Source organism: Oryctolagus cuniculus, chromosome 10, assembly GCF_964237555.1.
Source record: "Oryctolagus cuniculus chromosome 10, mOryCun1.1, whole genome shotgun sequence".
In the NCBI taxonomy this organism is placed as follows: Eukaryota; Metazoa; Chordata; class Mammalia; order Lagomorpha; family Leporidae; genus Oryctolagus; species Oryctolagus cuniculus.
Window position 1 is genome coordinate 109,944,230 of NC_091441.1, and position 22,101 is coordinate 109,966,330.

The 22,101-nt window shown below is 62.7% G+C and overlaps 1 protein-coding gene across 1 annotated transcript in view; it reads left to right on the top strand.

Moving 5' to 3' along the window:
• Positions 1-13,416: 13,416 nt before the first annotated feature.
• The window catches only part of PLXNA1 (plexin A1), a 49,475-nt gene continuing 40,790 nt past the window's right edge, over positions 13,417-22,101 (top strand). Inside the window, exons 1-3 of the mRNA XM_070050002.1 lie at positions 13,417-13,671; positions 18,709-19,978; positions 21,386-21,568. Of these exons, the coding sequence (XP_069906103.1) occupies positions 13,427-13,671; positions 18,709-19,978; positions 21,386-21,568 (1,698 nt within the window). The 5' untranslated portion in view covers positions 13,417-13,426. The remainder of the gene's footprint in view (positions 13,672-18,708; positions 19,979-21,385; positions 21,569-22,101) is intronic.

Sequence of the window (22,101 nt, forward strand, 5' to 3'; positions counted from 1 at the left end):
TGGGGAGGGCCTGTCTGGAGCAGCAGCCAGGAGTGGGGGCTACAGGAGAATCCTCCTGGGGCACAGTGCTGCCTACAGGTGGCTACACAGTTGGCACAGACCCAGTAGCTGACGGGGATCTTGGGGCCTTCTCCAGCGTTCTTGGGGTGGGAGGAAGAGGAAGGTGTGGGCAGGGGCCGTGCCGCCCTGGAGGGACTCAGAACCCATTGCCCCTCTCTGGACCTCCCCTTGCCTGTGTTCACTTGGCCCGTGGCTGTCTCTGGGCCTCAACCTCCCGCTGCCAGGCCTGCTCCAGCCCCACCTCCTACGTAGTACTGTCAGGAGGCAGAGTCACAACAGACTCCGTTTAAAGATTTTAATTAGTTTACGTTTGGGACTCCAGTTGGGCAACACCTCACTCTGTAAAATAGAATGAGTGTTCTGAGGAGCTGAGCAGGGGAGGCTGATTTTGTAGAAGAGAAAAAGGCAGAGGAGAGCAGGAACAGAGAATGGAAAGTAGACTGGCCGTCTCAGAGTTGTCCTTCCAGGGGTAAAACAGAGGGGGCGCTCTCAGCGTGCCGGCTCCGGCAAACCAGGTCCCTTTGACTGGTTGCTCAAAGTCTCCTGCTTTTTTGGAGAACTAGCTTGTTGGAAGAGTTCAGTTTGATGAGGCAGCATGTAGCACGAGGGACTCCATTCCCTCCAGCGTGGATGGTGGGGCCTCATGCAGGAAGCCGAAACAATGGCCCTCTGTAAGCCTGATTAAACAGTGCCCTCAGGCCTGGGCCTCCTCACAGCCTCAGACCCACACTGCTGTCCAGGGGTCTCACAGGGTCTTCCTAAACTGCCACGTGGTCCTGTGAAGACGTAGCCCTCCCCTGGCCAGCCCCCTGGCCCGTGTCGCTGCCCACCACCCCACCTCCCATCCCGGCTTCCAGATCCCCAGACCCCGCACCAGCTTCCCACTGCATGCCCAGGAGCGCCTGCTCTCTGTGCCCCACAGCTCAAGGGTCAGGTTGTCCGCGGAGCTCTGGGACGTGTTCACGTGTCTCTCGTGGAATCTCTCCCTGACGGTCCTCGGGGGGCTTTGCACTGGGGCAAGGGAAGGAGCTGGGGAAAGATTGCATACAACATGTGCAGCTTCTCCCAGCTCTGTGCAAAAGCCGTGTGCACAGGTGTGCAAATATATGTGCATTGGAATATGCTGTCAGTGTGACCAGTGTGTGCGTGTACAAATGTATGCGTGTGCACCATGAGTATGTGCGTGGGTGTGTGTGCACACATGCATGTGTCTGTAATGTGGACTTGTGTGCTCACGCAGCCAGCTGGCAGTGCTGGGCCTCCGCTTATGGTCCAAGGCTCCTCCTCCCCCGACTTCAAGCTCCCATTTCTGGACCTTCGCCCCTCCCCTGCTGGGCAGAGGTGTGTGTGCCAGAGCCATCAGCACCACTGTGTCGGGATGTGAATGTGTGTGGTGTGTCCATGGCCTGCTTACGTGTGCACCTGCGCCTCCAGGACCTCCACAGGGCCTTGCGTGGTAGGAGGTCGGGTCTGAGAGAACATTGCACAGGTGGGATGATGGGAGCGGGGAGTTCACCTGCTTGCAGACACCTGGTGTGTTGGGGGTGGGGGTGGGGCTCGTGCGTTGCAAGGGGCCGTGTGAGCAGCCGTCCTTCCTGCTCACTGGGGGTTAGGTGTGATGGAGTCGGCTGCGGCGTTCAGGGTGGTGTGATGGTGTCAGCTGTGGTGTTCAGGGTGGACTGAGAGGACAGCGAGCACCCTTCTTTCTGAAGTGGAGGGCACTAGAAGCAAGGGATTCATCAGCACAGGGTGCGGAAGCTGAAGGCCCCCTGGTGTGAGGTGATGGAGCCAGAAGCTGCAGTCGTGGGTACTCCTGCCCCCCGCCCCCCCCAGGGCTGGAGGGCACAGGAACAGGCAGGCTCCCCCAGCGCAAGCCGGCCTGCAGGGCCCTGCTCAGGGAACCCGGGGCCCCCGAGGAGACGCAGCTGTCACTAGAGGGCTGACTGGTGGGGAAGGAAGAGCCGCCTGCAGCCTTCATCAGTGCCTCTCAGGGCCGGGCAGCCTGGAAGCCACCGCCACCGCCACCCCTGCTCTAGAGAAGTGGATCTGAGGAAGTGGCTCCAGGAGGCTCCTAGTGGTGTTGGGGGGAGGGGGCAGCCATGAGTTACTGCTCGTGTTCGTGTGTGTGTGTGTGTGTGCGCGCGCACGCCTGTGCTTACATGGGTATGGATGACGGCTGTGATGGCGCATGTGTGCATGTGTGCATACAGCTGTGTGTTTGCCCCTTGTATCTGCAGCTAGCAGACAGCTCACAGGGAACGGCGCCTGTGACCAAGCCTGTGCCGGGTACCATCTGTGGCCTCTATGAATATGCGCCTGTTCGAAGTCTCACATGACCGGACGGGTTACTTCCTGCTATCATTGCCCTTATTTTATAGACAAGGAAACTGGCACAGCAGAGTGTGTTTGTGACTTTCCCAAGATTACACTGTGAAAGAGCCAGGGATGGGCTGTGCTCAGCATCCAAGCTGACGCCGCACCTACTGTTGGTGGAGGGGTTCAGGGGCATCCCTGCTCTAGGGCCCCAGCTGGGGGTCACTCACGCCACCCTCTCCCCTTGCCTGGCTCCTTAGCTAGAGGCGGCCCTAGGCAGAGTGACAGCAGTTCATTTCTTCCCACAGTGTTACTGCCCAGCAAGGGTCCAGCGACACCAGGTCTGTGTCTGAGCTGCTGTCATGAGCAGGGTGGCTCTGAGACCTGGAGTGGCACCCCTGTGAGGTGGGAAAGCACAGCCCCACCTCAGCCACATGTCACCACCCAGTGCTCCCATGAGGTGCAGATATACGGCCAGGGGCACCCAGGGGGGCAGGAGCACCCGGGAAGGAGCAGAGCGACCCCTGTGGCCGCTGCCAGGGGACATAACTGGTGACGTGCAAAAAAGTGTGCAGAAGGACAAAGAGCAAGCGGACAAGCAAAGCCGCATCATGTCACTCCGTCTGCTGTTTGCAAGGTGGCACCTCAATGAGGAGGACCCAAGTTGAAAACAGAAAAGACCCACCTCCAAACTCGAAGCTGGAGCGGTTGCGTTGATTCCAAACAGAGCGGTGTTGGGAGCATCCAAGGGGAAGGTTAGAAACCCTGAAGCAAGTACGTGCGCACCCATCACGGGGGACCCAGAACGCGTGCAGCGAACCTGGCAGAGCGGAAGCCAGGGTCAAGTCCACAGCTGGCACTGGGAGTGTGGGAATGCCTGAGAAACCGGGGCTGGTGCTGGTGTGTGTCCTGGCCTCCGCTCCCGTCTCTGCCCCCCTTGTTCAAGAGAGGGAGTGCCTGCGGCTGCAGAATGGGAAGTCTCGGAGCTGGGGCACTGGACGCGGTCCTGGCTCAGCCCTGCTGTGTGGCCGTGAGCCGTTCCTGGGCCTGGGAGCCTGTTTGCTCATCTGGAGAATGGGAGCGCTCACTTCCTATGGGGGTTGCGATGGTGGCTGCAGCCAGGCTGAGCGCTCAGCAGTAGGAGTACAAGGGACCCCCCCATCGCCATCCCCTGGGGGTTCTGCTGGGGCGCTGCCAGCAGGTAGCCCTGGACTCTCGGTCCTCCCTCCAGGAAAGGCCCGGCTGCTGCAAGCACTCACCAAGACACGCCCTGGGGGTCAGGCGGCTCCAAGCGCTGCTGAGTGATGGGGTGGTTCCGTGCCCCACCTTGGAAGGGCTGTGCTCCGGTGCCTCTGCTCCCTCCCCTCCCCACAGTGGTGCTGACCCCGGAGCTCTGCCTCTCAGTCACTGCCGAGGCAGCTCAGTGAATTAACATGATTATGCCCTAGGTACTGTCAAAGCAGTGTGAACGCCCAGTCCGCCCAGTCCGTTTCCTGTGGGCAGGCGAGAGTGCATCCCAGGTCAGTTGTGGGGAGGACCCCATGGGGAGGCTCTGGGAGCTCCGGCTTCTTAAGGAAATGAGGCTGCTGCCAAGGTCAGAGGGCGGGGCCAGGGGAGCAGGTGGAGCAGCTGCTTTGTTCCCGGCAGAGTGTCTGACGGTGGTGCTGTGGCTGCAATGTCCCCTGCGCATCTCACGGTCCTGAGAGTACTGGGAGGTGCAGCCTGGGGTGGTGCTTCCAACACCCGATCCCTCACACCTGGGTTCAAGTCCTGGCTCTGCTTCTGCTTCTGGCTTCCTATTACTGTGCACCCTGGGAGGCAACAGGAGGTGGCTCAAGTACTTGGGTCCCTGCCACGAGGAGGGAGACCCAAATTGAGTTCTAGGTTCCTGGCTTGCAGGAAGGGGTTAGGTATCATGGGTGTGGGCTCCTGGTAAAAGGGTGGCTCTGGGGCCCACTCGCTTGCCTTCTGCATTGAGATTTTCTGGCCCAGAGGCCCTGGCCGGATGTGGGTGACATGCTTTTGATACTGCGAAAGAGCCAGGGCACATTGGTTACAGCAGCAGAAACCAGACTAAGACAAATGGCGACTTGTTGGAAACCACCTGAGTGCCCAGTGGGTGCAGGTACATGGCATCCAGGAAAGTGTGACCCATCCGTAGAGACCCCTGCAGCCCCCCGGGCAGTGATGAGGCGGGGTCTGTTGAACGCGAACTCTGTCCGCTTGATTGAAGGACCTCCATCGCGCACGCTGCGTGAACCTCAACTTTGCATGAAGAAAATGGAATCCATTCCCCCATGGAAGTACGTGCATACCCAAAGAGAAGGCCACAGGGCTGGCCGCCAAAATGTCACCGTACTTGTCTCTGGAAGACAGGATTCTGGAAGCTTCATTTCTGTTTCTGTGAACTGACCTGGAAAGGTTCTTTCTTAAAATGGCCCCCAGGCCGGGTGCTCCTGCATGCAGATGGTGGCCATGGCGTTCGGCAGCTGGGGCCGTCGGCAGTGGCAGAGCAGGGTTCTCTGTTCTAACAGATCTGGGGGTGTTGGGTGGTGTCCCCAGATCCGGTTGTTCAAACCCTAGACAGAGGCTGGAACGCCTTGTACAAGGTGCTTTTCGTACCTGCTAAGCAGAGGCAGGTGGGAGATAAATCCTGTTGAAATGGAGAAGACAGGGGAGCAACAGGAGCCAGCACACGGGGTCTCCGTTAGTTTATTTGCCTTTTGCATTCAACCAATGTCCACGCTGAAGGCCTGCTATGGGCAGTCCCCATCCTGGACATAGAGCAGTGAGCATAACCAAGGGAAACCTTGTCCTCTCCCAACTTAGAGATCAGCAGGGGAGACAGACCAGATAGATAGAGATAGGTAACACGGGATGACCTGGTAAGCAAGAGGGGAGGGCCCTGGAGTAGGGGTCGGAGACCCCATGGTCTCCTGCATGCACGCTTCTCCCCAAGGGTTCCCACGCCCAGACACAGGCAAGCCGCCCACATCTCCCCAGCCGTGGACCAACGTGACCAAAGCCAGATCTCTTAAGGAAAAACACTTCCACCTCGTCCTGATAACCTGCCTCATTAAATTTAATGGGCTGGTTATTCCCATTAAATAAACATCAACTAATTATAAAAAACATATTTGCCAAAGTTTGACCATGGATCGGGTGATCCAATTACATGGTTATTCAGCCTCAGAACACACTCGGCAGCAGGGTCGGGTGCAGACCGAGAGCCGGGAGGGATGGAGGAAGAGCCTGGGATTCGGAGAGCTGTCTGCTCCCTGACCCACTTCCCCTCCAGAGCTCGGTGGGCCTCTAGAACGTCTGTTCCCGCAAGAGTCAGTGAGACAGACTCCTGCAGCTGGCTTAAGCCCCAAAGTTTGCTTCAGGCACCGCTGGATCCGGGCGCTTCTCCGTGGTTCTTGGGACTTGAGCTCTCTCCTTCGGACCCGGCTCTGGGAGCTCCAGCACTTCTCACGCTGGAAAGAGAGTTCCTCCTTGTCAGTTCCAGTTCAGAGGCTTAAGGGGAAACACAAGCAAACAAACAAAAAACCCCACTGTTGAGCTAATGAGATCGCCACATCAAGATGACTTAGCAAGGAAGTACTAAGTCAAAGCACCGAGAAACACTGCTGCGCACCGACCCCGTGCAGAAAGGAAAGCAGACCGAGCGCTGAGGAGCCCGAGCCGGGCTCTGTCGGGAGGGCAGAATGGTTCACACCACCTTGGAACATGACTCGGCAGTTTCTTTGTGAAGCCAGGCCTCCATCTACACCGTGATGCAGCAGACTGACTCCCAGGCTGACACGGGAGAGGATGCACACGTATGTGCTCTACATGGAGCACACAGAATGTGCAGGCTCCTCTGTTGCTAACAGACACCCCCCCCCCCGCCCCGGGTTGGAACAGCCGGGTGCCCGGCGAAGGTAGAATGGTCAAGGGGTAGTTTCTTCCTCCAGTGATGCCGCAGGGATTCTCACGTCCATAGCAGCGCCCAGTACCCCAGAGCCCTCCCTAGCAACATGCATGATCGCACGGACATCCTGGGGCAGCAGAGAAGCCGGACGGGAATTCACGGCTGTATCATCTCTCCATTGCTCCCTGCCAGGTGACCAGGGGCTCCCTGTGGGCTGCAACACGCCTGTGCCCTCGCACATGCATGGACGAGCGCTCTGCCATAGCTTAGCCAGGTGCTCCACTCGGGGTCTCGTGAGACCACCGTCAAGGTGTGGCCAAGCCAGGAGCTCTGGCTGCCGGCAGAATTCATTCCCGGTGGCTGTGGGCCAGAGGGGCTGTGTCTTTGCTGACCTCCTGCAGGCCACCAGCCCAGCCCCTCCTGTCACATGGAAGCCACTTCTTCAAAGCCAGCAGGGGAGTCCCTTGGATGACATAAGGTCATCGTGAGGGGCCCGTCCCTTCACCTCTGCCCGACTTCGAAGCAAACCACACACTTCAGGGGATTTACAGCGTTATGACTCATGGGGGCAGCCCAGGGCGTCTGCCGCAGTGCTGGTGACTCCATCCGTATGAAGTTCAAGGCCCCAAGATGGCCAAAACTAATCCACGGCCACAGGAGTCAGGATGGCAGTGGGGGTGGGGACAGGATGGGAGGGACCCTTCATTTTCACGGTGGCTGCTCAGATAGGTAGTAGAAGGCTTCAAAAGGGTGGAATGAAAAGATAAGTTTATCTTGGTGCAAGAATTCTTGAAATCCATGCACAGGAAGATTCTACAAAAAGCATACAAAAATGGGTGTTAGGAAAAAACTGTGCATAGGTTTCAAAATCTTTTGCCCGAAAATAAACATCTTTTAATTTTATGCTGCTGTGAAGTTTTTTTTAACGTACCTTGATATTTGAGGGTAAAAATGCATTGGGCTACTGAGCTGTATGTTTAGGGGTCGAATGTCATTATATGTACACAAGTAACATGACAGAGAATGGGAGGGGGCAGCCGTGTGGCGGAGTGACCCAAGTCGCCGCCCGCGAAGCCAGCATCCCCGTTCCTGGCCTTGCTCCTCTGCTTCCAGTCCAGCTCCCTGCTGTTGCGCCTGGGAAAGGCAGCAGGGAACATGGCCCTACGAACTTGAGCCCACGTCACGTACATGGGAGACCCAGATGGAGCTTCGGCTTGGACCAGACCTGGCTGTTGCTGCCATTTGGAGGGGTGAGTTAGCAGATGGAAGATTGATCTCTCTCTCCTTTTCAAATAAATCTTTTTTTAAAAAAAAGGAAGAAGGAGAGAGTGAGTGGAAGGGAGGAAAAAAATGAAAGGGACAAGAAGGGAAGAAGGGAGCAGGGAGGGAAGAGAGGGAGGCAGGCAGAACGGAGAGACTCAGGGTGGCCGCTGCAGAATGATTTCCAAACATCTCTTGGCAAGAGGGAGCAGCGTGTATGGTTTGTATCTTTTGAGAAAACAGAGAGGCGAGATGTCCTTGGCATGTCCTTGGGCGTCTGCACGTTTGTCACAGTCATCACATCTCTGCAAGGACACAGACGACCTGGCTCTCGGTTTTCACTCTGGTGAGCTGGCGGGGGTGGGGGGAGCGGAGAGGGACAGGGGCTGCAGGGAGACGGACTGTTTCTTGAGTAGCCTTCTCTGCACTTTTTTTTGAACCGTGTGCATATATTTTAATATCTGAAACATCTGTTTAAAAAAAAAAAGACCAGACAACACCAAGGGTCAAGGGTTCTGGACTCCCAGCAGCTGTGACAGCGGAGCACTTGGCCCCGCGCTGCTCCTGCCGTACGGAGTGCACTTGAGAGGTGCGTGCAGCTGGTGAGAGTTAGCAGGCAGCTTCTGTAATTCGTTCCAGGCTGGGGAAAGGCTGCAAGCGCCCAGGCGGCCCAGTGTGCTGCCCGGGGCCATCTCGGCCAACAAGCAGGCAGAGAGAGCACAGCTGAGAATGAACACAGGGCGAGGTGAAGCCAAGAAATAGATGCCTGGCGACATCTCGGAGACGCTGAATGAAGCTCCTGGATCCGGCCATGCCTGAAGCCAGATGTTCTTGTACCTCTTCGAGAAGTGAGTCAGTAAAAGATACAGCAAAGCCTGATTTTGCCCTGGGTGGGTCTCAGCCAGCCTGCACCTGTGCCCACTGCGTATGCCCGCCGTCCACACTGACTGCCTGTTCAATATTTTGCATGCCATCTTGCTGTTTGTTCCTTCAACCACAGACGCTCTACCTGCCCATGAGAGGGTTTCCCTACAAGAGGCTTGGGGCCAAGTGGTGTGTGTTCAGATCCTAGTCCAAGCCTTTTGCTCCCTCCTCCTTTGGGCCCTGTGCTGGGGGGCACAGCAGGTGCCCAGAACTCCTGGCTGTGTGGCTGTGGGGAGCATCCACCCCTCACATATTCCCCGACGCGGAGCCCAGTCCATAGTGGGCGGCGACACCAGGGCCCTGCCACTTTAGCTTCTGACCAGGTGGCAACAGGAGCACAGCTGTGCCCGGCCCAGGTGGGGTGGGCACATGCTTCAGGGTGACTTCCTAGAAGAGGGAAGCGGGCTCTGGGACTGAGCCAGGATCAGCAGAGGGGCCTCGGGAGAGGAAGTACAAGCCCCCCACCCCCTGTGCAGAACTCCCAGTCACCAAGACCCCCTCTGCAGAAATGGGCAGAAAGAGGCTGGTGTGGGTGAGCGTGAGGGTGCCTGGCCCGCCTCCCAGGCTTCCTTGTAGGGCACCATCATGGTCAACGGGTGCAGCCCAGCCTGTCCCCAGGGTCGTCCCTTCTTCAGGCCTCAGTTTGTTCATCAGTGATAAGGGGACAGTGGCAGCCCCTCCCCTACTCGCTGCCCATGGTGGGGAATGTTGACGGAGGTGCCTGGGGGAGAGAGCTTAGCTTAGCACAAGGCCAGGCCTTGGACTTCACCGTGACCCCAGCGCCGCATGATTTGCCTTGTGATTCCCAGAAGGCACTGGGGGGAATGGCGGGGGGAGTTCGGAGGGGAGTGCCGGAAACGCTGGGGCCCATGTTTCTGCCTCTGAAACTGCCCTCTTTGGAGGGAGACTCCAGCTGCCTGAGGGTGGACGACCCCACCCCCGGGGGAGGGCTTGCCTGAGAAGGGTGATGGAGAAGGGGATGCAGGCCGTTAGAGACCCCGCCCCCCGCCCCCTCCTCCAGAAACTCTGACTTCCCTTTATCATCTCCACTTCCTCACTCAAGCCCTAACTGAATCCACAGCGAAGCACCAGGTGGCCTCGGGGAGACGGGCACAGGGAAGGGGTTCCCAGAGACCCCTGTGCCGGTGGCCAGGCAGATGTGGGGTCCGAGGCTGGTGCAGCCCATATCTGCCCAAGACCCCCTGGCCAGTGCAAAGCCTGTCCTGTCCTGCACCTTGCATCACGATGGAGCCTGGGGCTGTGCTTGGAGCCCTGGCGTGGGGCAGGGCTGGCTGCTGCTCCCTCTACCACCTGTACCCTGCAGCCCAGTGGGGCTGCAGGATACCATGCCTGCCTTCCAGGCCCCTGCACCCCTCTCCCCGCTTCCCCTCGCCAGGCCTTTGGCAGCTCTGAGCTGACACGTGAGAAGTCCTGCTGCCCCGAAGCCGCAGCGCTGGGGAAGTCATGTGGAAAGAGACAGAGAGGAGCACAGGAGCCCCCGCCCCAGGGAATCGTCCAGGCCTAGCACTGAGCAGGAGAGCGCTGGGACCCCTGGGACCCCGCGGGCACACAGCATCCTTTCCTGCTAGGCCAGGAGGACTGTGCAGCCCTGCCCCGGTGCACACCCTGCCCCGCGAACTCTTCCCTGGATTTGGGAGCTTCCCTTCTGCTGTGATGGGAAACAAAGGAGGAGAGAGACGAGAAGACCCCAGGGGAGTGGGGATGCGAGCGGGCTGCGGCGGACATCAGGGAATCAGGGGCTTCTCTGACAAGCCCACGTGAGTTCCTCTTTCTGACGGAGACCCAGCTGTGGGGTGGAAATCCCACCCCTACCCCACCCCAGGCCCCAGGAAGGGCGAAGGAGCGAGGCACGGCTGTTCTAAAACAGAGAAGGCAGAGGTAAGCTCAGGTGGCTGTGCCCCCATCCCTCTGCTAAGCGGAGGCTCCTGGGGGCAGTGGCAGCCGCAGAGCTGGACCTGGTGTCGAAGCAGCAGCTAAGGTATTGTACAGACCTTCTCTCTCTCAAAACAATTCTCCTCCTCGCCAATTTCAGATTCACAGGAAGTGGGAAGATGGTAGGGCGAGGAGGCGCCCCAGCAGCTGACTCACTTCCCCTCCGTGTGATGTGGGGTCCGGAGCCCCAAGACCGCAGACCCACGTTCCAATCGCAGCCCTGCTGTGGTCGCATGCCTGCCAGTTCTCCATGTACACGTGGGGGGGGACGCCCGAGGAGCCAGAGCCTGAGCCCTCAGAGCCCCCCCGGAGCAGGGTGCCGGCGACTCGGCCCAAGAGCTGCGGGAGCTTGGGGCCCAGCAGCAGCCACAGGCATCTGCCACTTGCCCTCCCACGTTCTCCCCATCTTCCTTCCTCTTTGGCTCCTGGGAGTTCTCTGTAGATTCTGGATACACATCTTTAACCAATTGTATCTGTTACGAGATCCTCTCTAGATCTTGGCTTGTCCCATTACTAATCAGTATTAATGTAGTCGAATGATCCTTCTTTCCTTTATACATTTTCTTTACATCTTGCTTAAATCTCCCATCCCTAGCCTGAGGTCACGAGACAGTCTGCTCTGTTTCCTACTGAAAGTCTTCCAGTTTTCTTTCTCGTGCTCGGAGGGCTGTGAATGATGTGAGGTAGGGATTCCTAGAAGGTTCTCAGGAATGGATTCTATAAGCAAACTTTTCATTTGCAAGCTGCTGCTGCTTGGTGGGGGGGGTGGACAAAGAGGCGTCACCAGTGGGGGGAGCTGGATGACAGGAGGTGCTGTCAGACTGGGGATGGAAAGAAGTGGAGAAATCTGGGATGAGTTTTTGGGGGTAGGGGACAGGGGGTGGGGTGGGGGACATTCAGGGACGGAGAGGGTGGCGCCCAGGAGGGTGCTGAGTTCCTGGTTGGGCAGCTGCAGGAATGTGGTGCACCTGCAGGAGGCAGGGGCGGGGCGGGGCGGGGCAGGTGTACCAGGTTAACCTGGAGCTTGGTCCTGGCCACCCTGAGTACTGCGACCTGCCTGAGTGCCTCTGAGAGACAGCTGGAGATGAGGCCCGGACCTCAGACAGGAGGCTGCGGTTCTCTTAGGGGGCCGTCTGCCTCAGCAGCCCTGCAGGGCAGGAGCAGGCGGAGAGCTGGAGACAGCCCCTGGAGCTGGTGCGCAGAGGGGACTCGGGGAAGACCTGCATGAACACTCGGCGAGGCCAGCTGTGGCCTGTCTCCCCTCAGCAGCTCTGCCAGGGGGTCTCCTGTGGCCATTCTCAGATGAGGAAAGTGAGGCTCGGATAACAGACCTGACCTACACTACGCATCCCCGCCTGCCCACACCCCAGGAAGGAAGGACCTCTGGTCTCGCTGGCCGGGGAAGGGAAGGGCAGTGTAGCAGAGTGGTGGAGTTGGGACCAGCTGGGGGCACTTGGGCAAGTCCCTCCACCTCTGCAGCCTCGGTTTACCCATCTGTAAAATGTAGCAGAGCCTTGCACAGAGGCAGCTCTGTATCAGTGCTCGTTAAAGACATCGGGACTTGCAGAATAAAGCCATGGTGGTAGACCAGTTCCTACCACTGGAATGGCAAGGACCAAAGAGGGGCGGTGAGTGCCAGGTGTGCCAGGTGTGGGTGGGGAGGTGGGGCAGCCGGAACCTGCCCCAAGACCGCTGGAAGTTCCCAGAGCTTGGGAGCCCTGTTCTGCAGCGGCCACTAAAGCTAAACACACGGCTAGCCTGGGACCCTGCCGGCACATGGGTCTAAACATGCACAAGGTCTCATCACAGCCCCCCGCAGCGTGCAGGCAAATGGGGGACCAGGGGCGCGATGTGGTGGAAACCTCTAGAAGTCAGGGGAACAGACTGCCTACCAGCAGCAGAACAGTGCTCCAGGCGGGGAAGCAGACGTGCTGCCATCCCATTTCTATCATGTCCCAAACGAAGCCGCGCAAAACAACATGGCCTTCTGGGAGACAGAGGTCAAAGGGTCTGCCCACAGCAGGACCGAGGTGTGAGCTGTGGCTGCCTCCGGGGAGAAAGGCGAGGGAACACCTCGGCCCTGCCCAAGGCCCTCGTCCCCCTCCCTTTCTTAACCCCATGACCTGGTCCACACACAGCAAATCCCGCACCCTCCAGCCTGCGGGTGGAGGCGCTGTCCCCACTCAGTGCCCCACTGTGTCACTGCAAGGTTTTCTGGTCCTCTCTGTTCCCTTTGTTAGGATCCCAGTGGCCTCACCTCACCTTGGCCCAGATGCCTTCCAGCAGGACGCCAGGCCCTCTGTGCCCCTGCTGTCACAGGGTGATGGGTATCTGCCCCACCCCCAACCGGGCTTGAGTGCTGAGTGCAGGGACAGCACCGGTCCCACTATGTCTGACCCCTGCCACCCCAGCCCCAGGCTCCGCACGCTTCCTGGCTTCGGTGCCTAGGGCCCCAGGCCACATTCTCCAGACAGCAGCGATTCCAGATTCCTGTGCTGCCACACCCCTGTCGCAGGACCCTGGGCCAGGGACTTTCCTCCGCCAGCACCGCCCAGCTTGGGGCCCGAAGGAGGTCCTGCGGCCCGGCCCGCAGAGGGCGCCCGCTGCTCATCCGTGCACGTGCCCGTCCCACCTCAGGAATGGGACACCTGCGGGGATAGAGGCACCCGGGCCAGGGCGATTGTCTCTTCGGGACAGATTTAGGGTTGCAGGGGATGGAGGCGGTGCTCCTAGACCGGACGCACAGAAGCCGAGGCCAGCTCCCTTGGAGTGCGGCCTCAGGTCAGCCTGCGCTGGAGCGGGGAGGGGTGGGGGGCACCGGGAGGCCTCACCATGCCCCCTTTGCTGAGCAAGGATTTAAGGCGGGCGGCACCATCGCCCTTTGAAGGCTTGCGGTGGGACCCGGTGTGTGCGCAGCGCGGGGCAGAGCGCCCCCTGGAGGCCGCTGCCGGCCCCGCCCCCTGCCCCGCCCCCGCCCGCCCCGCCTCCGGCCCCCAGCGGCGCATGCGCGCGGCGCAGCGCTCCGCGGGCGGCGAGAGCGAGGCCGGTCCGCAGCCGCGCGGCGCTCGGCGCCCCATTCATGCTGGGCAGCGGCAGCGCGGCCACGCAGCGGAGCCCGGGCGCGGCGGCGGCCTCGGCCTGGGCGGCCTGCGCGGCTTCGGCGGCCCCGCGGCGGGGCGGGCGGCGGCGGCGGCGCGGGCGGCGGAGCTCGGCGATGGCCGGCGGCGGGGCGCGCCCCGGGGCAGCCGGTGAGTAGGGGCGCAACTTTCCCCGCGGCGCTGCGCGGGGCGGTGGGCGGGGAGCCGGGCCAGGGCTAGCGGGGGTCACGGGGCCGGTCCGAGGTCCCTGGCCCGGGGGGCGCCCCGGCGGTGGGCGCTCGGCGCCGGTCGGGGGGTGGTCTCCGCGAGGGCGCCTCGGTGCGGCCGGGCTGGCAGGGGGTGTGCGCGGGGGACTGCGGCGCGCGTGTCCGCGCTCCGCGTGTCCCTGCGTCTCTGGCCCGGGCGCCCGCCTGTGTCCGGGCGCGGCCGCGGCCGCGGCGCCGGCGCTGAGCTGCCGCGTCCCCGCCCGGCCGGGATCGGACCGCGGCCCCAGGCCCAGAGCCGCCGGTCTCTCCTGGCCGGGCCCGGCCCGGCCCGGCCCGCAGGGCTCCGTGGGACATCTCCCCGGGGCGGCGCGGCGGGGGCGGGTGCTGCCCCCTCCTCAAAAGCAGAGAGAAAGTTTGCGGCGGCCCCGCCGGCAGGGCCCTGCGGGTGCCCAGGCCGAACCCGGCCGCCGGACCCCAGGCTCGGACCTCCGGCGGCCGGCTAGGACCGAGCTGGGCAGGCCCGGGCAGGGCTCGGCGGCCGCCTGGGCAGGGCCGCGGGAACCGGGAGGAGGTCTTGGGGGGGGTCTGTGCCCTGGGCTGGCCCCCGGGAGCTGGTGGGGGGGACTTGGAGCCGCCTCCCGGGGACCGCTGCCCGCCCCCGCCCCCTCTGGCCCGGGGCGCCCGGAGCTGGGCTCCGGGTCCAGCCCAGGGCCGCAGGGCCGCCGCCGGGCTGGGAGGGGGCGGTGCGGGTGCCGCCCGCAGGCCGCCCCGCTTGGGCCTCCTCGGCCTCCCCCTCGCAGGGCCTCCTCTCGGGGGTCAGACCTCTTCCCTCGGAGGCTTCCGATCGCTTCCTGGACAGTCCCGGGCCTGGCGAGCAACGTAGCCGGCTGCGGCGTTGGGCTGATCCCGGGCTGCTTGGGGAAGGGGCAGGGGAGACTCCAGGGAGGCCCCTCTGCCTGCTGGGCGACCCTAGGTGCAGCCTGGGAAGAGAGGGAGAGGGGTTCCGAGGGACTGCCTCCACCTGGGAGCAGCCCCAGGCTGGTCTGTGGGGTGCTGGGGCCACGCCCCTTGAAAGAAAGGGGTGTGCGTGGGGGGGAGGGGACTTGGTCGAGCCTCTGCCCCCTCAACCGCTGCTCCTGCGGCTTGGGCACCTCCTGGCCGGCTGCTCCCCCTGCTCCCGCGGGTGCAGGGGTGGGATCAGCCCTTGTTGCCTTGGTCCCTGGGCAGCACACCCCAGGTTCCTGGGGCTCTGCACCGGTTTGAGGTGTGCAGGAGAGGTGGGAATATGTATTGGGCTCCCCAGGAGTCTGCCCAGCCCTCGAGGAGCAAACCTGCAAAGCAGCGATGGCGCTTGCTTGCGGTCAGCCCAAGGGGGGCTCTGCCGGGCCCCGGAACGGTGTTTGTTGGGCAGCAGGGTCCGGACGTCTGGGTTTGTGCAGCAGGCTGGGGGCCCCGGAGGCCCCGTGTGTGCCTGAGGTGTGAGCTCTGAGAGCGGGGCATGAACAGGTTCCCGAGGACAAAGCAGACGGCTCTTTGCCGGACTCCTGGGCCCCCAGGTGGTCGTCCGCATGTTTTGTGTCCCTAGGACCATCCCTGCTGGAGCAGCTGTCCTGGCAGAGCCAAGCTGGCGCCCTGAGGCAGGCCCCGGGTGGTGCACACACTTTTGAGGAGCCAGTCTCCGTGGCCTCAGGCCTTGGTCCCAAAGGACCGGTGGACAGCGGTGCTTCGGCCACCTCCCGGCCTCCCGCTGGGGAAAGGTGGGAGTGTCTGGGGGCAGCCCTCTTCCCTGGTTGCTGGTGGAAACCACAGGGCAAGGGGGCAGGACCCCAACTCATGAGGACCCCTGGGGAAAATCCTGGGCCTGGGAGGTGGGCAGGTGGTCCTGCTGTGAAGAGGGCTGGGGGGGGGCCTTTGTGGCCAAGAGCGAGAAGGACCCCCTGTGTTGTCCAGGGCTGGGAGAGGGACGGGGCCGCTGCTCCGGGTCAGGTGCATCACACAGGGATGCCCTGCTGTCCCCCTCACCTGCCTGCAGCCTGCCTCTCCCCGTTTAGCATACTCAGCGCCAGCCCAGCTCCCCTTCCCCCCTGGGCTCAGCCCGGGCAGCCCAGCCCGCTGTCAGTGCCGGGAGCTGCGGCCGTCCTTGCTGCTCTTTGTGCGTCCAGCAGTCTCCCCCAGGCCCTTGCTCCTGCTGTTCTGCCACCCAGCGCGCTCCCCCACCCGTGCCCAGTGCGCCTGGTTCTTCCAGAACAGGTGGAAAGGCGCCTGGGGAGGCTCTGCAGGTCTCAGCGGACAGCGCTGCGCCCTTTACCCTGGAACTCAGCATCTGTCGGGGCACCCGGCCCGGGCCCCTGGCAGCCAGGCACAGCTTCCGGGTGAATGCATTTTTCTCCTGGACGGACGAGGCCCAGAGGAGCTGAGCCTGAACAGGTTGGCTGCTCCCTGTGGAAGCCTGGCAAGGGGTCCCTGCCCTGTTGGGACTAGCGGGGTGACCTTGGGTCTGTCTCAGCCCTGAGTCCTCCGTCACTAAGGTAGAGAGAGTGATCCAAGCATCGTCATTGGCTTTTGCTAGATGCTGGGCAGGAGGGACCCAGCTCAGAGCTCAGCACCTCCGCTTTCCTGGCCTTGGGCCCCTAGCCTGTCCCAGGGCCAGTCCCATCCTGGCAGCCTCCGTTGGGGGCAGGGGCGTGGGCTGAAGGCCAGGCCGGAGTTCGGATGGTGGCTTCTTCAGCCGGGTCCCTCCCGTTTAATATAAAAAGTGGGGCCCGTAATAGCATTAAGCTGGGTGTAATTATCCCAGAGGAGGGGCCGCCCAGCCCCTGGTAATTACAGGCCTGCTTTGGGCTGATAACCGGTGAGTGATTCATGTTTTCTTTGGAGTTCACATGTGCTCTGCCTTCAGCCCAGGCCCCGCTGCCACCTCTAGGAGCCTGTGCTCGGGCTCCGGGGTGGGGGGCAGGGGCGGAGCTTGGGGGATTCCTCTCCTGACCGTGTTTGGAGGCAGCTGACAGCCTGTAGGAGAGGGTCCCCCAAGGCCATGTGACCTCCTGCCTAAAGCTCCTCCCTTCTCATCTCCGACTCTTCCCTGGGCTGTGGCTGGGCAGGTTTGTGGGGAGGGAGGAGTGAGGGTCAGGTGCAGCTCTGCCCAGGAGTGGCCGGCCACTCCACGTGCCCATTTGTTCGTTCGTGTTTATGGAGTCCCAGGCTTAGCCTAGAAGACAGAGAGGCCAGCTGCGCAGAGCCAGCAGTGCCCACTGTCTCGCAGCCACCGTCCTGGTGGAGGAGATCTGGACGCAGTAGCAACAGAGACCATTAGCACATCCGGTAAAAAGGGAGAGCAGACACCTGATCAGAGGCTGGGGGTGGGGCCGGGCGCAGCAGCCTGCTGGCTGGGGTAGATCCGCAAGCAGAGGCCTACGGCACCATGGCCAGCAGCCAGTTCCTGCCTGGACCTGGCAGAAGGCTCTCTCTTCAGGCCTCAGCTTCTCCACCTGTGAAATGGGGGCTGCGTGGCCACAGGAGAGGCGTGGTCTGGAAGTACAGGGGAGAGTGTGGGCAGCCCCAGCTGGCTCCTGCCTGGCCTGGGATCAGCACTGCTCTGTCCGTCTCCAGGGCAGCATGTCGTGGGCACGCCGCGGCCTTCCTCTTGTCATCCGCGAGAGGAGCTGCCATCATCATCCTTGCAGACAGGGAAACCCAGACTAGGAAAAGAATCTGGCGTTAACCCTTCCCTTGGCCAACTGCAGCCAGTGGGGGGAGGGGGAGGTGACACTTTCCGCGGGCAGGTTTGGGGGCAGGTGACCTCGTGTGCAGGTCAGTGAAGTGGCCCACAGTGCTGTTGGAGACCTGACTGTGGGTTGCGGGGCCGGGGGGGTTGGAGTGTGGCCATGCCATGGCTTCCAGGGCAGGGGCTGGGGGAGCAGTTTAGGGTAGGAAGCTGTTTTGGGGGCATGGCTTTCCTGGGAGATGCCTGCCGCTGAGGTGTGGCCAGTGCTGGGGTGCGGGGGCCTCTGGGCCAAGGAGGCACACGGGTCTGGTCGGGCCTGAGGTCCCCATAGGGTGGAGATGCCAAGCCGGGAAAAGAGGGTAGCTGCTGAGGGCTGGGCTGGGGGCAGCTTTCACCCTCCACCCCGGGAGGGTTGTCTCCTAGGAGCTGGGGGTCGGGCCTGTGGCAGGAGGGGTGAGGTTGGGGGGGAGGCGGGGGGCTGGAGCTTGCGTGTCACCTGGGGGGTACTGTTAACTAGGGTGGTGTCGTGGGTAGGAGGTGCAAACTGTGGCTTTTGGACCATTGCTTGGGTCTGGAATCCCAGAGTGACTCAGACTGAGCCCAGCCTCGCAGAGAGCCGCCCCGCCCATCTGTGGCCTTGTTGGGACCCTCACCGAGGGAGTGTGGAGCCTGTCCTGGGGCTGTCCGGGGTGCACGGGGAGTGCTTGGGTGTGAGTAGGAGCTGGTGCTAGTGACAGAGGAGGGCCGAGCTCCCATGTGTACCCACGACTGTGTATGCCCACGTGCAGGCTAGCCTCCCGCCCAGGCTAGCCCCAGCCTTGAGTGGCAGGAGTGTGGGGGCAGTGGTGAGTGCTCAGTGCGTGGGGTGAGGGAGGTGGGTGTGCCCCCAGCAGCCCCGGGCATGAGGGGCTTGGAGGGTCTTGCTCCTAGGGCATGGATGATGCTCTCGAGGTCGAGATTTGCCCGGGGTCCCGGTCAAAACATCAGGCCGTTTCTACCCGTCTCCCTGATCTCAGAGCAGTCTGTCTGCAGTAGCCACGGCTTGGTCTTGGCAACACGCGGTGCTCCCTCGCCGATTGCAGGGCCAAGGAGTTGCCCTCTCTTCGCCTCTGGCTCCTCCCCTGGGTGAGGTCCCACCTCTGGAGGTGGAGCAGGGGTGGCTAACACAGGTGAGGCAGATGGTGGGTGTGTGCACCTGCATGGGCGTGGGGGCCGTGCCCGCACTCACTCACCCTGTCTGCCCCTTTCCTTCCCCAGGGCTCAGGCTCCCGGCCCCATGATGCCCGCCCCTGCAGGACTGGAGCGCCGAGGCCCGAGGCCCCTGCCCGCCATGCCGCTGCCACCTCTGAGCCCGTGCGTGCTCCCGGTGCTGCTGCTGCTGCCGCCGCTGCTCCTGGGGGCCGTGCAGGTGGCAGCGGGCACGCCCAGGCCGGGCGGGGGTCCACAGCCCGCCTTCCGCACCTTCGCGGCCAGTGATTGGGGCCTCACCCACCTGGTGGTCCACGAGCAGACGGGCGAGGTGTACGTGGGCGCGGTGAACCGCATCTACAAGCTGTCGGGGAACCTGACGCTGCTGCGGGCGCACGTGACGGGCCCCGTGGAGGACAACGAGAAGTGCTACCCGCCCCCCAGCGTGCAGTCGTGCCCGCACGGCCTGGGCAGCACCGACAACGTCAACAAGCTGCTGCTCTTGGATTACGCCGCCAACCGCCTGCTGGCCTGCGGCAGCGCCTCCCAGGGCATCTGCCAGTTCCTGCGGCTCGACGACCTCTTCAAGCTGGGCGAGCCGCACCACCGCAAGGAGCACTACCTGTCCAGCGTGCGCGAGGCGGGCAGCATGGCGGGCGTGCTCATCGCCGGGCCGCCGGGCCAGGGCCAGGCCAAGCTCTTTGTGGGCACGCCCATCGACGGCAAGTCCGAGTACTTCCCCACGCTGTCCAGCCGCCGCCTCATGGCCAACGAGGAGGACGCCGACATGTTCGGCTTCGTGTACCAGGACGAGTTCGTGTCCTCGCAGCTCAAGATCCCGTCGGACACGCTGTCCAAGTTCCCGGCCTTCGACATCTACTACGTGTACAGCTTCCGCAGCGAGCAGTTCGTGTACTACCTCACCCTGCAGCTGGACACGCAGCTCACCTCCCCCGACGCGGCCGGCGAGCACTTCTTCACCTCCAAGATCGTGCGCCTCTGCGTGGACGACCCCAAGTTCTACTCGTACGTGGAGTTCCCCATCGGCTGCGAGCAGGCGGGCGTCGAGTACCGCCTGGTGCAGGACGCCTACCTGAGCCGGCCCGGCCGCGCCCTGGCCCGCCAGCTGGGCCTGGCCGAGGACGAGGACGTGCTGTTCACCGTGTTCGCCCAGGGCCAGAAGAACCGCGTGAAGCCGCCCAAGGAGTCGGCGCTGTGCCTCTTCACGCTCCGAGCCATCAAGGAGAAGATCAAGGAGCGCATCCAGTCGTGCTACCGCGGCGAGGGCAAGCTCTCGCTACCCTGGCTGCTCAACAAGGAGCTGGGCTGCATCAACTCGGTGAGCCTCGCCGGCCGCGGGCCGCGCGCCCGGGCGCACCTGTCGTGTGCCAGGCCCTGCTCCTGCCATGGCTCCGCGACACGGGGCGGCTCCTCCTCTGCCTCCCTCAAAGCAGGCTCGGCTGGGTGCCTGTCGCTTCAGCCTTTTTAGTTTTTGTTGTTGTGTTTTGTTTTGTTTTGTTTTGTTTTGTTTTGGTAAAGATTTATTTATTTGAAAGGCAGCATTGCAGAGAGAGAGAGAGAAGCAGAAAGAGAGATATTGTCCATCTGCTGGTTCACTCCCCAAAAGGCTGCAACAGCCCGGGCTGTGCCAGGCCACAGCCAGGAGCCAGCAGCTTCATCCAGGTCTCCCACGTGGGTGCAGGGGCCCAAGCGCTGGGGCCATCTTCTGCTGCTTTCCCGTGCGTGTTAGCAGGGAGCTGGGTCTGAATGAGCAGTGGGGACTCACGGGGGATGCCGGCATTGCAGGCAGAGCTAAACTCGCTGCGCCACCGGCCCACCCATTCTGGCTTGTCTCTAGTCTACAACATAGAGAGGTGGGGGGCTTGCCTAGGGTCACCAGCCAGTAGGTGCAGACCTGGGACCAGACCCTATTGGGCAGGCCCCAGACACCATCTCTGTCGCACTGGTTCCTTCCTCGGGTTTCCTTGGGCTCCGCCGCCCTTGTAGCACTGAGAGTCGCTGACAGGCGTGTGCAGGCTGTGGTCTGTGCCCTTCACAGACGGCGGCCCCAACACTGGGGCTGCCGAGCCACAGCCACAGCCACCCGCCCCCTGTCTCCAGGTGCCGCCCAAGGGTGGGTCTGGTACCAGCCACTGCGGGGGGAGGGTCTCTTCTACCCTCCCGGGCAGCAGGAACCACTGTCTTCCCAAGGAAGACCCCAGGCTCCGAGGGGGCGCGGGCCTTGCTCAGGATCCAAAGTGAGCCCCCCAAGGCCGGGCCTGGGCCCTCCGTGGCTGCAGCCGTCCCTTCTCTGAGCCAGCCTCTGTGGGGCGAGGAGCGAGCTCACAGCCTACCCCGACTCGAGGCTGTTCCTTCCTGTCCGATTGTCACTGTGGGTGTCAGGGTCCCTAGTGCAGTGGGCCTGGCTCCTCCTCCCATCGTCCCCCCAGGTCCCATGGTTTGGGGGCCGATCGCTCCCCAAGCTGTGTTCCACAGAGGGCCAGATTGGGTGGGTGGGAGCAGAAGAGACGGGCCCCGGCCTGGGGCTGCTTGCCTGAGCCTTGGTTTCTCCGTGTGTCACGTGGGCCCAGGAATCCGTGTTCCGCTGAACTGCGCTGGCTGTGGCTGCGGCTGCGTGCTTGCCTCTCCGCCAGCTGGTGGAGTTGGCCTGGTGCGTTGGGAGGCCCCGGTCCTGGGGGAGGTGTTTGCGGTGTAGTTGTGACGCTCACCCTGTGTCCGCTCCCAGCCCCTGCAGATTGATGACGACTTCTGCGGGCAGGACTTCAACCAGCCGCTGGGGGGCACGGTCACCATCGAGGGCACACCCCTGTTCGTGGACAAGGAGGACGGCCTGACTGCCGTGGCTGCCTACGACTACCGCGGCCGCACCGTGGTGTTTGCCGGGACTCGTAGCGGCCGCATCCGCAAGGTCAGGCCCGGGCGGGCTTGCGGTGCGTCGTGGGGGTGGGTGGGGCTCCCCAGGTGGAGGGGCAGCCTCGCTCTGTGACCTGGGAAGCCAGAGTCTGGGGAGGGCGCGAGGTCTGGCCAGTGCCAGAGGCTGGGCCCAGGGACCTCCAGGGGCTCGGCTCACCAGGGTCTTGCAGGAGCCAAGCCTCCCTGGGAGGTGTCCTATGCCGTGTGCCACGTGCAGGGCCCTGAGACCGAGGGAGGCTTGGGCAGGCCTCCGTCCCATGAGCGAGAACCCTTCAGGGCCCTGTAGCCTGCCTGTGCAGCAGCCTGGGGTCGGGGATGCTGAGGCCTCCAGAGTGCTCCGTGAGCTCCAGGGAGGCTGAGTGGGGGTGGGGGCAGGGCGGGCCGTGCAGCCCCCTCCCCTCGGGCCCCAGCTCCCGAGCCCTGGCGGATCCGGTGTCTGCTGAGGCAGCACTGCCCTGCAGGAGCCTATGCCTGCGCGAGGCGGCAAGGCCAAGGGCAGGGTAAGGGTATGCACCTGCCCCCACCCTG